The sequence below is a fragment of the Protopterus annectens genome, chromosome 11.part0 (genome assembly GCF_019279795.1).
Source record: "Protopterus annectens isolate FY-2018-M chromosome 11.part0, PAN1.0, whole genome shotgun sequence".
Classification (NCBI taxonomy): Eukaryota; Metazoa; Chordata; order Ceratodontiformes; family Protopteridae; genus Protopterus; species Protopterus annectens.
Window position 1 is genome coordinate 379,924,464 of NC_056745.1, and position 15,112 is coordinate 379,939,575.

General features: G+C 39.1%; 1 protein-coding gene across 1 annotated transcript in view; it reads left to right on the plus strand.

Moving 5' to 3' along the window:
* Positions 1-15,112, plus strand: part of CEP290 (centrosomal protein 290) — a 3,346,332-nt gene that overhangs the window by 2,344,241 nt on the left and 986,979 nt on the right. Inside the window, exon 35 of the mRNA XM_044087863.1 lies at positions 4,557-4,664. Within this exon, the coding sequence (XP_043943798.1) occupies positions 4,557-4,664 (108 nt within the window). The remainder of the gene's footprint in view (positions 1-4,556; positions 4,665-15,112) is intronic.

Consider the following 15,112-nt stretch of genomic DNA (forward strand, 5'->3'; position numbering starts at 1 on the left):
ACCCCAGCCAGTTCATCACGATCATGAGAACATGGACTTCACAAGAGGCCCAAATGCAGATCAGTGTTCTTGTGAAGAGAGCAGTCCTCCTAGCATTGCAGGCATTTTAGGACGTGCTCCCCAGGGGTGTAGTTTCCATATTTTCTGGCAAATAGCAGTAGTATGGCAGATAAATAAACAAGGAAGAATGCATTTATACCTGTTGTGCAGGGAAGCTATGAAGGTTTGGGAATGAGTTGTAACATTGCAGCACCTTCTTATAGCAATGCATATACCACAGTCATCCACTGTGATTGTAGACAGGTTGATTAGACAAATGCTTCTCATCCACAAATGGTCTGTCAACAAGGTGGTAGCTCCCAGTATATTTCAGAAATGGGGGAGAAACTGATGCAATCTCTTTGTTTTGTCTTTCATTTCCTAATGCCAGCAGTTCTTCTACATCCTACCTTAACCAGGACAGTAACCAAAAAATGCATTGTTTCATGATTGTCCCCCAGGCCTCCTTTAAACCTTTCCCACCATCCACTGATGGAGGCTAAGATATACAGAGCACAATTCATTCTCATAGCCCCATTCTGCTCTCACAAGATATGGTTCCCCTTGCTATGGCTGCACCTTCTGAAGAAGACTCTTCATCTTTTTCTTCTTATGAAGATCCTCTCTGCTGATGCACCCATCCAGTCAGCCTCATCAAAGAAATATATTCCCTACATCTAACCATATGGTTTCTTCACATCCAGTGATGACCAGGAGCCAGTTGTTCTTAGCAGAGGATGTTGACTTGATTACTGCTTCTCAAAACCCTTCAACAAGAAAAATGTATAAAGTCAAATGGCAGAAGTTTTCTTTCTGGGCCCAGAAGTATAACACTGATCCTGCATCAGCCCTTGTATCTGTGTATGTGTACCACCTTAATGAAACTGTTCAAATCATGAGCCAGTTATTCCTCTAATTAAGGTTCACTTAGCAGCTGTTTTGTTTTACCGTGATGGCTTTCAGGCATCGTCTTTGGCATTTCCCAAGACTTGCAAAGCCTTGATTAAAAGAACGATTCTACTTGAGACTTCTCTTGATAAAACCAACTCCCACTTGGGATTTGAATTTTATGTAGGAAATGTTAACAAAGTTACAGTTTGAACCAGCTAAAAGGTTTTGTTAAGGAAAGCAGCCCTGTTGATGGCCATCACCTCTGCAGGAAGAATTTCTGAACTCCATGCACTGTTCTGACAATATCCAATTATTGTTTTCACCCAGAGAGAATCACGCTTTAGACTAACCCATCCTTTATGTGAAAAGTGATCATGCAAACCAGCCTGAAGCAATCTGTAAATTTATCGGCTTTCTTCCTTAAATATACCAGTAAAGTGGAATGTCAGCTCCTGTGTTTGAATGATCACAGGCAACTTCATATTTATCTAGATGAGACAAAGGTTTTCTTATGATCAGCTGTTTGTATCCTTTGCATTTTCAAGGAAAGTATGAAAGATATCCAAGATTACTTTATCTAAGTGGTTACCTGATTGCATTTTTATTGTTAACCATCTGCAGTTAAAATCTTGTCTACATTACTGAAAGTGCACTCAGTAAGTGCAAGCCATTTCTAATGCTGTCTTATGTAACTTGCCCTTTGAGGAGATTACAGCTGCATTTGCTACTTTGTCTTCCTTACATACATTTGTAAAAATATCTCATTCTGAGCACTCTGACTAGAACTTGGAGTTTTTTGGAGCAACTATTCTTAAAGGCTTGCTGGCTTAGGCTACCTTGTTTCAGCTGGGACTCTGCCCAATGATTTCCAGTGTCCAGACAAGACAATACATGAGAAATATGTAAGTTGTGTATTTAACAGATGTATTGCTATAATTAGATGATTAGTTCATGCCCATCCTTAGTGACCAATTTGTGGTTTCTCAGTACTTTTCTGGTGGCTGTCAGCTCTTATCTATATTTCTTTTAATTTTAATATGTAATTTCACCTACTCCCTACTCATTTAGCCAACTACATGACAAAATAATGTGAACAGTTCTCTGGTTTGCACTATTTATGGTCTCCCAATCCTGTTTGTTATTCCTCTGTGAAGTTTATATCCTTATTAACATTGTTATATAGTTCTTTTTTTCACTGCACTTAGCAGCTACATTCCCAGTGGTCTGGCATTGATTACCGGGACAAAAAACAAACACTTTTACTTTGCTATGCTCTTGAGTCGCACACAAAAAATTTTTCTGTTCTTGTTTGTGACATACTTGTATCAAAAGATTTTGTCAGCTATAGCTCTTGCTTGCAAAAGAACCTAGTTTACTGAATGGTACTTTAATGATTATACAAATAGCTTTAGCTCCTCACTACATGATTAGTTCATCTCCATCCTTACTGGCTAAATTGTTTTTGGCGGGCATCAGCCCTCATCAATAGTTCTATAGTTCTTTGTATGATTTATGTTTAATTTCACCTTAAAGTATTTTGGTTACTGCTAGTCTACCTCACACACACACATCGCTATCATTACCCAACCGACACTCTATTTTGACACACAGCTTAGTTCAGTCCCTTGGGATTATTACTTCTGTCTAACCACATATATTTTTTGGCAGGTCTGAAGAAGTGATTGCAAAAGCACCGATCACATGCTAACTCCTATCGACAGAATATCAGGCTGTAATATTCTTAGTTTTATTCTCTAGTTTTTAGTTTTTAATTTCTAGTTAGTAAGCACACATTTTATCCTGGCGATTCTGAGTTGGTTCTACTACGATTGCTACTGCACAATAATAGAGACGTTTTTCTCATGTTCATTTGGTTAGTGACACAGGCATTTTATATGTTTTTACTATTAGTGGCTTCTTAAGCCACACAATGGTACGGCATTTAGTGAGATAACCTTGAGTAAGTGTGGGTCACCGTATTTTTTACTTCACCCTATGAAACATGCTGATTTCCCAAAGTAGCCAGTCACCTTTTCTCCTTCCAGATAACTTATTGGCCCATCCCTTAAGCCCCCACCAATCAGTACTTCCCTCCACCATGGCTTACAGCCCAGTCACACATGTCCCTTGGCTTACTATGTAGTCTTAGCATGACCCAGCCCCTAAAACAGACGTGTAGTTTTTTCATAGGTCAACTATTAATGTCCTTTGATTTCTTAATTTTTCAGATATACGGCCAATGACTTCCACCCAATCTAATGCTAATTGGCCCCACACTATTCCCCCATTCAGTGATTTGACATGCATCATTCTCCCGTTAATATGGCTCTCTAACAAATCACACAGGCTCCCAACTTCTGTACAGACCTAGGCTGAAGGTATTATCCTGTAGAATTAAGTCTATTCAGATGGTATACTATCATGGATGAGTCTGCTTCTACTCTGTTTCATTTGAATGATGCATTGTCTTACAAATTTTACGATTGAAACTTTATTGTCTAAAAGAGCATTTAAACACTGACAGTTTTACAGTTAAGTAATTTGAGTAGAAATGTATGATGGGCAGATGTAAACTGACAGGTCTTTCTCCCACATCATGTGGGCACACGCACACAAACACATTTGCACAGTTTACAAACACCAATCTACCTACTACATGTTTTAAGGATATAGATGGAGAAAACTCACATGACCACGTGTTGGATATTGCAGATGCCACATAAAAGGCATCCCATCTAAAAACTAAACCAGTGAATGTGAGATGACGGTGATATAGACTGTATACCAGTTTATTGCTGGTTAAAGGCACCTCTAGTCATCACACTCCTCATATGAATTTCTAGTTTCACCAAAAAAAAAAATCATTTATATTTTTCTTCTTGTCCTAGGATATCCTGTTTTGCTCAATACTTTATTTTGCTACTTCATACTATGTATTATTACTATTTGATACTCTGCTTTGTTTGTCTTTGTCTAGTATTGTTTGTGTTTTTGTGGAGCTTTTCTCCCCGGGCCTCTGCTGAAAATGGACATGTATCCAGTCGGACTATCCCTGTTAACAAATGTAAAATAAAATAAATAAAAATAAATATACACTGTGTCAGCCTTTTGTTTTCATACTGCCCATTAAAAAAAGAAAATGTAAAAGTTTTGTGACAGTATGAGTTGGCTTTTAAACAATCGTTTAATTAGTGGTGCATGTCACAAAGTGTGTTCCAACTCTTAAAGCTGTTAAATTTCAAATGTAGCTTGTTGTAGAGAGATTCTTACTTATGAAAAGAGGTATGGCAAGCTTTGCTTAAATTTTAGAGTATAATGATTGTGGTCTATGTATTACCAAAGATTTTATATCTCAGGTGTAGTATATAACAGCTTTGTATGTAACAGCTTAATAACTTGAAGAATTTTTAGGTCTAAATATTCATAGTGTTATCCACATAATGTGACTGTATGTCTGATAATGCCAGTATATGGAACCTGAAATGCAGATGGTGATTACAATAAATTTGCAGTATGTGAATGAATGACCTGATAATGGAAACAGTTTTATGAAAGATATGACAGAGTTATGTTTTCTTTGTTTTCTTATTTGCTACGGTATTTATTGATTACCTGTCTTAACACAGGAACGTGAAGAAATCACAAAGAAATATGAAGATGAACTTCAGATTTTACATCGTAAATTGGATTTGCATGCAGAATCGTCTCTGAATAAATTTAAGCAGACAGCACTGGTTAGAATTTTTTTTTATTTAATGTTACTGAAAATTGTGTCATGTAGATTGTAGATTTTTTTTCTTGTTCAGTGAAACAGGTTTGACTACATAATATAAAAGTAGTTTTATTCAGCAGAGTTTGCATTTTTGTGTGAGGACCTTTGTACTTCAAGGAAGATTTCTTTTTCTAAGAAGGTATCTCAATGGGTCATGATTTTAACCTCCACTACTAAGTTGTGACTTTATATACACAACCTGCCACATAGTCTTTCTTAATCATGTCTGCTTTGCTTATTCCACAGTGATGTTGAACACTGCTTTCTTTTATAGCTTACTTACATTATTGCGCAAGCAGCCCTTCAAACTGTCACAAGGAGTCACCATTAGATACTCTGGTAATACTTTTTGAGGTTCTTGCCTGAGGCTATGTTGAATCTGCCCTGAACTTGCATTCTTCACTTACAGATGTAGTCCTGCTGACTGGTGTTCATAGATTCATAGATTACCACTAGACTAACTGCTGTTGAAGGCCATTTTAAGCCTAGCCAGTTACCCCACTTGAGAATCAAACCCTGCACTTTGTGTCTGTAAGGTAAACACCTTAACCATTATGCCAACCTCCTCTCAACTTGTTGGGCTCATGTGAGATTTGAACCCAGTATCTATCGCTCCCACAACAGGAATCGTACCTCTAGACTGCCAAGTCACAGAACCTAACCATTATGCCAACCCCTCCCATATATATATCACTTTCATCACTGATCATTATTCATAACAGTTGGAAAGTACATCTTGCAGAAACTAAGAATTATGGACTGATAGTGAGCAGGTCACTTACAGGTATAGAAAAAAAACACTGGTTCCATCATTCTCCACAACAGTTTTATTACAGGGTATTAATACTGAGAAAACTATTCAGAAAGACTTGCAGTGCAGGGTTGCATAGTTAAATATCAAATATGTCATAGATCAGTGCAGCCTGATGATGCTATGGTATACATTAGCACCAGCATACACCAATATTCTGAGAAAAGGGTTGCAGAATAAATTATAATTGCCAGATTACTGGCAGCAATCATGCTACCAAACTGTAGGGAAGTGACCATACTGCGGGCAGTCATGTGAGCAACATGGCAAGAACTATAAGGTAGGGTGCTCATGTATATGCTAGTCCACATGTGCAAAGAAATGCCTCATAAATGCAACAGAGGCACTGTGAGCAGACCACAACAAAGTGCCAGTGCAGTTCATTATTTAAATAAAGAGGAAGGGATAGATAGGAAAGGTATAAACGAAGCAAGGGCAAGCAGTGGAACACACACAAGGGTATACTGAAGGAAAGATTTGTGGAGGGAGGAAAGGCATATTATGTTTCTTGTGGGGCTGATGCCAATTTTACTTTTTTGAAGAAGGATAAGTAGGGATGGTAACAGTGAGCTAGTATGGGAAAGATAAACAGAGCAGGAAAAGTAGTCGAGACAGGCAGACAAGTGTAAAACACAGAGACAGAAAGTATAAGGACAACAATAAAGTGACATAGACAAGGAGGAAGATAACTTGTATTGGGATGGATTGGACTGCAAAAAGGATATTTCATTTTTATTGATGTTTGATTATTGAGAGAATCTGACTGGGTAGATGCCCATTTTCAGCAGAGGCCTTGGGAGATTAAACTCCAAATATGGGGATTGACAGATGAGGAAAGGGAACATCATGCTATGGGAAGGGACAGGAAATAGAGGGCCCATTTTACCAGACCAGAAGAGAACCCATCCATATGTCATTTACCTCCATGGCTGACATTGTATGCAGGCTGTGCCTTAAGATATACAGGGGTTGGAATTAGACAGTCATGCAGCTTTTATCAGCCACACCAGGACACGCTCTCTGGACTCAGTGCAGGAGTCCAACTGCTAGTGCATCTCAGATATGACCAGTCACTCCACCTGATGATGAGGGACCTCTCCTGGCCAATCCCAGATGAAGAGCCTCCACTCCCACCTCCTAAGAGTTGCTCACTGCGTCTTCCAGTGAGCTATCTAGGTTTCCTTCAGCAGAATGACCTTCATTTTTCTGCTGAGAGACAAATCTGGAGGCTGCTAGTAACCCGGCAGTAAGCACTTTAGCTGAAACAGACCCAGGTGGCCACCACAGCTGAACCTGTAGAAGGAGAAAACAAAGCAGGAAGAGAAAAAAATGTAGCACATTAGTACACTTGCATGACAAATAAAATTTCAGTTGTAGTCGACAAAAATGGACATAATATGCATACCCTGCCACCTGCACATCTTCTTAGACTGCCTTTGAGATGATTTACAACTGGAGGTTCCCCTTTCACCCACTGTAAAAGAAACCGAGACTGTTCAGTACAGTATGCTCTTGCCAACAGAATGGGAAAAAAAGACAATGGCCAGAAAACACATTTCAAAAAGCTGTGTACAGTGCTTATTGGTAAGTGCTGGGTAATGCCTCCCAACATCAGAACACTTCTGTGCAGCATCTCTACAGGTCCCTATGGTAATGCCTGCACACTGCTTGGCAGAGTGAGTGGTGAGAATGGCATCTCTTCCCACCCTGGTAAGCTGGGTTCAGGCATCATTCTTGGATAGGGGGCCATCATAATGGCCTAAAAGATTCTCCTGATTGTCTCTGTGCAGCAGATACAAATGATTGCACTCTTTTTTTTTTAAACAAGAAACATTTTTATTAAATTATTACTTATAATATAGGCAGTCATACATTTATATAAATGAAAACAAACCACATTTATACAATCTTAGTTGCAAGCATTTTGCATCACAAACCATACTGACACAATTTTAGTTGCAAATATTATACATCATTTATCTACCTAATCATTGTCAGTCAAACATTACATAATTCATTCATATCCTACCTTCTTTTAAACCTTATTCCTGCCCTGTATATATTGTTCCCACAATTCCCATTTTTTTTCAACGTAATTTACTCTTACCCTTTTCTAAAGATCCAAATTCCATTTGTTTTATCTCTGTTACTATATTCACTACTTCTGGTACAGTTAGTTTAGATTTTGATTTCCGTTTGCTTGTAATTGCTTTTTTGGCAGCCACCATAATTAGACTCAGCAAGACCTTACTATGTCAAGGCAATTCCGATTCTGTATAATAGCTCAGAAAAAACATTTCCCTAGATGCACCATTTTGCTCATCCAGTATCACTGATAGACTTGTCTACAGGGAATCTTTAAAGTCTGGCAACTCATTACACTCCCAGAAAATATGGTCTAAGTTACCTCTCTCTTCCCCATCACACCTTCAACATTTTCTGTCTACCTGAGGAAAATTTCTCTGGAGTCTACTTGGGGTATACAAATGTATATGTTAACATTTCTAAGCAGAAATCCTGAGTCTTCTGGATTTTGTTGCATATTTGTCAGATAAACATACACCCCCATTGTTTCTGTGTGAAATGTTTATCCAGTCTCTCCTGTCAGTCCTTTCTAACCTCCTCTGATTGATTCTTATAGTTATCATGAAATAATTTATATGCTGTACTAATTATTCCTTTTTTAACAGCAGTTTCTTTTCTAGGTTCTGGTAAAAACTCTACCAGTGCTGGACTTTCATTTAGGTCCCCCTTATTGCTTTCTCTTTACCTGCACTCTGATATAAATCCTTGATAGGGAAGGCAGTCTCTAACCTGAAGTCCAAATAAATTCATGGCATCTTCCCATTCAATTATCTTTTCCACTCTAGTTATTTGCTCCCAATACCTTGGTTCCTTTGCCAGCTTTCTTCAATAAATTCCAGCTTCCTCTTCCTATTGTCTGGATCCGTAATTGCAGTCATCCTACCAGCAGAATCTCCTTTCTCCATTCCTGTGTTGACTTAGTGCTTAGATTACGCTCTTCTACTTTATGAATATAATATTCTTTATGATTGCTATTCTCCTTAAAGTCTGCATCCAAAATCCCAGTCTCTCATTGTTTCTTGACCTTCCCCTCTGTTTCATCATCATCACTTTCCACTTTGAATTGTAATTTTCTGCTTGTGCTATGTACAGGAGCCTTAACTGTGTAGTTCTGAAATACGTCTACAAATTGTAGTATCTTAGGAAGTTACTAGGCTATTGGCCCTGAGTCCCTTACATGCCTAACCAAGAATTTAACCCATGTTCCAACAAGTCAGCACCCTATGCCACTTTCCAGCAAGGTTATTCCAGTCACCCCTGTACTGTTGGAAGAATCAACTTATCCCACCTGACTCTTGCTGTCTTCCCCTCTCAGAATCCTTCAGCTCTTAATTACTATCCACAACTTCTCCTCTGGTTGATAAAAATATGCCTGACTTGTCTATAAGATTAAAGGGACTAAAAACATTTTAACTGCTTGCATCTTAGTACCCATAGCCATATGGTAGAACTTCCAATATCTCAGTTTTCGTACTATCTGTTCTTTAGTCTCTTCCCACGTATCCTTACCTGCTAAACCAGAATAATTTTTAATCCATGCTACTATATACTCTATTTTATCATGTCCCCATAAATATGGATATTGCCGAACCAATTTGCGTGTGGGTGCGTAATTTACCATTATTGCCTTTGTTTTACCTTCGTTAATTTTGTATCCCAAAAAGATATGAAACTATCTCAAAATGTTCCACAACACTGTAATGTCCATTTCTGGTTTTATCAGGTATAAAATAATATCATCTTCAAATAGAGCCAACTTTTCTTGATTAACGTACCAATTGTATCCTTGAATTTCTGAGTCCCTTATTTTCTTTGCCAGTTGTTATAAATATAATGCAAATAACAAAGGGGAAGGAGGACATCCCTGCCTGGTTCCTCTGCTGAAAAAAAAATTATCAGAGAAGAACCCGCCCACTTTAATTTTTCTCTTCTAATCCCTCATATATCCTCCTAATCAACCTTATAATTTTATCAGGGACTGCAAATGCTTTCATTGCCATGCTCATACATTCTCAAAAAGATCTTACTCTCTTGGTTGAACCTGCCAGGAGCCCTTTTGAATGAAGAGGCCGTATCTACTCATTAAGTCAGAGTGAAGAGCAGAATTGTGTGCATGGCTTCTCATTATGGACACAGTGTGATGCACATCATTGGGCAGTAATGTTGTGTTTTAGGAAATATCAGTAGCACAGAGTGGTGATGCTGCAGGCTTTACAGAATCCATATACAAGCGTAGTGTGCACATATCCTTAGCCTGGTCAAGGGTGAGCATGGTAGCACTGCCTGAATGTTGATGATGCAGTGCATTATGAAGTGATTCAGACTTGATAATTGTTATGATAATATGCCCAGTATAGCTAGATAAAAACAAGTAGGCATCATATTTCAGGAGTCTTCATTAAGAAGAGCAAGTCAGGAATAGGCATTCAGTGGAGTAGAGTTTGTATTATGATAAAGGCATAATGAAAGGAGATGAGGCAACCTGGTAATGTACCTCAGCACTGCAGTGAACAACTATGGTGTATGGCACCCACATGCTATTCATGTAAGTGGCTTGTACCAGTCTGTGTGCCTCAGTTTAGGGGGAGTGAGGTTTGCGTTCCAGCACTGACACAAGTATGTTATCTTTATTTTTTCACAAGATTCACTGGTGGAAAGTTCAGCACAATAGGTTAGCACTTGCCTGAGAACATTGAATTGCTTGGGACTAATGAGGGTGGGACAGTTCACATAGTACAGTCAGATGAGCAATTGGCACTGTCAGCAATGCAAACACTGGGGGGGGGGCACACATACATCCCCCACATATTAGGTGACAGTAGTGGGGCTGGCTGAAGCTTCAACATTACCTGTGCATAGAACTGGAGGTCCTGCCCATGATAGTTCATCACAGACTACAAAGTTGACACCACATTGGATGGCATCCATCAGCTATACTGCCTCCGATGTGTGTACATCCACCACAGGGCAAATGTATGTAGGTGGCTGCCACAGCTTTGACTCAAGACACACTTGGCATCAATAAAGCATCAGTCAGCAAATGTGCAGGTCAGTCATCCAAACACAGACAGTTGCTGCACACACACTGTAGAGGAGATGATGAGTGTGGTGCATGGCCTGCATAAGAATATGAAACCACTGCAGGAAATATAGGTTGAGCTGCAGTGCATGCAGAGTGACATTTCATATATATGGACCTGGAGCAAATGTGCTTGCTTAGAACATTGATACTCATGCAGCATCCATTGGTACATCCAGGAGGATACAGGCAAGTGTCCATCTGATGGTTGTGCCTAATGCTCATCTGGCACTACTGCAATGATGACCTACATAACCATCTGCTCTGGTTTAGTTCCTGCTGTTTCATACTGTCTCCATCCCCTGTTGGCCCACTGAGTGTGGGGTTGCGGATGCTGCATGTCTATTGGCTACCGATATGAGGCCATGTCACTGTTCCTGTACATGCTTCTGAAATGCTGCATCATCTGTCTCACAGGATTCATCTAACATTGACAATGCAGGGCTAACCAGTACACCTGGCCAACATTTGCATTATGCATCATACTGTGGCATTTAATATTTTACCATGAAGTATTTCTGAATTACTTGATATTTGAATTAATAACGAAAACATGGAATCATATTTTTATAAAAGCATTTCAAATAACATTAGATTTCTGTAGAATCTGTCAATATACGAAAGTATCAGTAATGGTAATGGTATATTTTATTTTATGTCATGCATTTTTGTAAGCTTATTGTTGTTTGAAAGTAGTAGCTAAGTTGAAGTAATACCTAATTTTATGACTAATTTCATGTAAATTAGTTATTTTCTTAACTGAGCATGGCCCCTGCTAAGCTTTAGTATTAGGTTAGTCCATCTTGAACTGTCTTTTCAAATGGTGCCAGACAATTTTTGTTAGATTAGTTAGTTTTTAAAATACTGACAGAACTCTAAGATCTGCACATTTTGTTGGATATAAACAACAAAGAAACTCTGAGTGGAAGATACCACATTAAGTCTGTAAGAAATGGAGATATACTTTTAAGAGGTGAGTAATTTTGCTGGATTTCTTTTTATTTGGGTGGAAGCTTTCACAAGTCAGTTAGTTGAAAGAACTTTAGATACAATAATAGAATTGATTTCAGAAGGTCAAAGCAATATTAATGTAAAAATGGAATTTGAATTCTTGAGAAGGCAAGAAAATTTTAATTTGTGATAGATAGTTCATTGAGTACAACCATCAGTAAAAAAAAATGAAAAATTAGTAGTTTGCTGAAGTACGCACTGTTTTTGTCTCACTATTTTGCTCTTCATTGACCTTTTACTACATATAGTGTTATCCTCTCCCATTCAGACTTGCTTTCCAGGTAGCATGGTCTAGAACTAATCCTATGAAACCAGAAACACCATTGTGCACCTGCTCATCCCACTACATGTCATGGTAATAAATGTGATTCAGAGACATACAGATTAGCTGATTACTTCATCACAGCTAACATGTCTGTGATTCGCATAGTGGCCCTTGGTGGGAACTGAGCTTTTTTAGAATGGGCTGTACGGCTAGACCCTTTAATGAATCCCTGGGCATCTCTTTGGGGAAACAGAAACTGTCACATGTCTTACTATCAGGAGAATGAATCCTGAATGAAATTAAAACATGGTATTTTTACCATGTATAGGTGCATAGGTTCTTAGGTATGTACTAGGCTAATGGCCTTAGAGCCTTTACAAGCCTAGCCCATAGGATTACCCTGGCATTGTGCCACGCGACCTTAGTTCCCAGTGCCTCTGTCTAGTAGAGCCACTGGAGTGATCTCTGGGGTGAATTTTCTATTTCCCATCCACTCATCAAGATTTCTCTTGAAGAGGGCCAGTGAGGTGCTCTGACATGTATGGAAAGTCTATTCCATAGCATGGGCAGTCTCTAGATTATGAACCTGTCCCTTCAGCATGTTCTGTTTATTGTGGTAATGAGGTAGAGGTCTCTAGACTGTGTGGTGTGGAGGGATTGATATTTCTTTAGATGTAGCATTTCTAACAGAGCTGGGTCAGACATGGCTTTGTAAGTCAAGCACAGATCACCTCTAAGTAGACGATATGAGACAGAGAATAATTGGAGTTTTTTTGAGTCTGTCCATATAGGACAAGTGTTTAAGGCCTAGGATCCTCTTTGTGAGGTACTTTTGTGGCCTCTCAAGTTGTTGCAGGTGTCTAGTAAGGTACATGCCAAATGGGACATTGTACTTGATGATTGGCCTAATGAGGGAAGAGTAGAGGGAGACAATGTCTCTTTCTTCCTGGATGCAAAGATCTTAGTAATGAGATGTGCCACATAGAAGGAATTGCTGACCACAGTGGCAATGTGGTTGTCAAAAGAGTAGTTGCTGTCAACCTGTGTTCCCAGATCTCTTATAACGTCTTCTGTGTTCAGTGGACTACCATCGATGTGGTAATTCATGGGAACCGGGTTTATCCCAAAGGGGATGACGACACATTTTTTGGCATTGAGTTTAAGGTCATGGTTCTAACAGCAGTTGTTGATCTTAGTGACGCCTTTCTGTAGGATCACTCGGTAAGTTATAACAGCTCCCAACTTGCAATCATCTGCAAACTTTGTCAGCCAGAGTCCCTTCATGTTGGCCTGGACTTCAGAGAAGTAGATACCAAACAGGAGAGGACCCAGGACCAAACCCTGTGGGACTTCACTCATGACTGGTCTACAGCCTGACGTGAAGTCAGCTAATTTCACACTGTGGGTTCTATTTGTGAGTCAGTTTGCAACCCACCTAGTGATATACAGGTTGATGCCTAGCTTAGTGAGTTTTTCTATGATTCCTGAGGGGAGAATGGTATCAAAGGCCTTGACCAGATCAAGGTAGGCTGTATGAACCACCTTGCCTTCATCCATAGCTCTGGTGACTGACTCAAAGAAGTCAACCAGGTTGAGCAGGCATGATCTACCCTTCACAAAACCAAACTGTGTGGGATCCAGAGTTTGGAAATTCCCTCTATCCTTTTTTATTATGTCCATGATGATGCGTTCCATAACTTTGCATATCAAACTCATCAGTCTAATGGGGTGATAGTTCCCAGGGTCTGTAATTGCTCCTCCTTTGTGGAGAGGGATGACTGTAGCAGTGCGCCATTCAGTAGGGACAAAGCTTGAGGTGAGGCTGTGATTGAACAGGGAACACAGGTGAGGTGCCAGCTCACTCTGTAGTTCATGTAGAACACAGCCAGGGATATTGTCAGGTGCCATAGAAGCTGTATTCTTGGCTTTGGAAAGTGCTCTTTTAACCTGTGCAGCAGTAATACTGGGTGCCTGGCAATCTACTGGTATTGTGATTGGTCCTTTGGGGGTAAAGTTAGCACTGAATCTGTCGGCCAGTATATTGACAATATCGATTGACTCGGTACAGGTGGTATCATTGTGCAGTAGCTCAGAGCAAATCTGGGTATTGCCGTGGAGATTCTTTACATAACTGTAGAAGGCCTTGTGATTGTCTTTACTATCTGCTGCAATCCTGTTTTCATAGTTAGCTGTATAGGATTTGATGAGGGATCTCAACTTTTTGTTGATGCTGATAAGGGAGTTTTTTCCAGTCGTGGGACTTCACCTTATTCCGCTTCAGTTTCTTCCTTCTGTTGTAGAGCTTGTTTATGGCAGGGGACCACCAGATTGGCTTCCTTTTTTTAGAGGAGAGCGTCTTGGTTCTGTTGGGTATGACGAGATCCATGCATATGGATATTTTGCAGCATTGATTGCTTCTCAGCTATACTTAGATTATAAGAAAGATACAGATACTGACATCTGTTTTTCATTAACTTTAAGGAATCCTGCTCAGGTATATTTATTAAAAATGACTTATCAATGTACTCAATTCTACAGTCTCTCTCTCTCTCTCACACACACACACACACACACAAAAATGTCCATTTGAAAAATTTAGTCTGCAATTATATAATTATGCTGCCATCTAGTTACAGCTGTTATTCAGATAAAACTGAATTTGGCACTTTTGATGCACTAGTAGAATTAAAAATAAGATAGACCAAAGTCATTCTTTCTCTTTCCTTTCTCTTGTAATAGCCAGGAAGAAAAAAAAACAGGAGTAATAAGGTCATGAAACATTTAGCTTCTGACCAACAGCCTCTAGAAAGTCTCATTGACAGCTGTTAACGTTTTTTAATCCACCAGCTGAAATTTTGACATTGTCTAAATTGTTCTTTAATAAAAAAGCTTTCATAAAGAATGAATAGTGCATGCAATTCTTCACTTTTAGAAGATAAGAAAGTCTAATTTAATTATATGAACCTGTTCTGAAGTCGCAGAGAATTTGTTTTTTTTTTTTTTATTTTCACCAAGTACAAGTCTCATATTTATCCCTACATTATGTATGAGCTGCTGTTTGCAGTATTTTCAAATCCCCATATTGACCGTGTGCCATCTTGAATTTTTGGTTTAAAATGTATTGTACAATTTTGTTTGTCTTTTTGGCTTTTTCCCAGT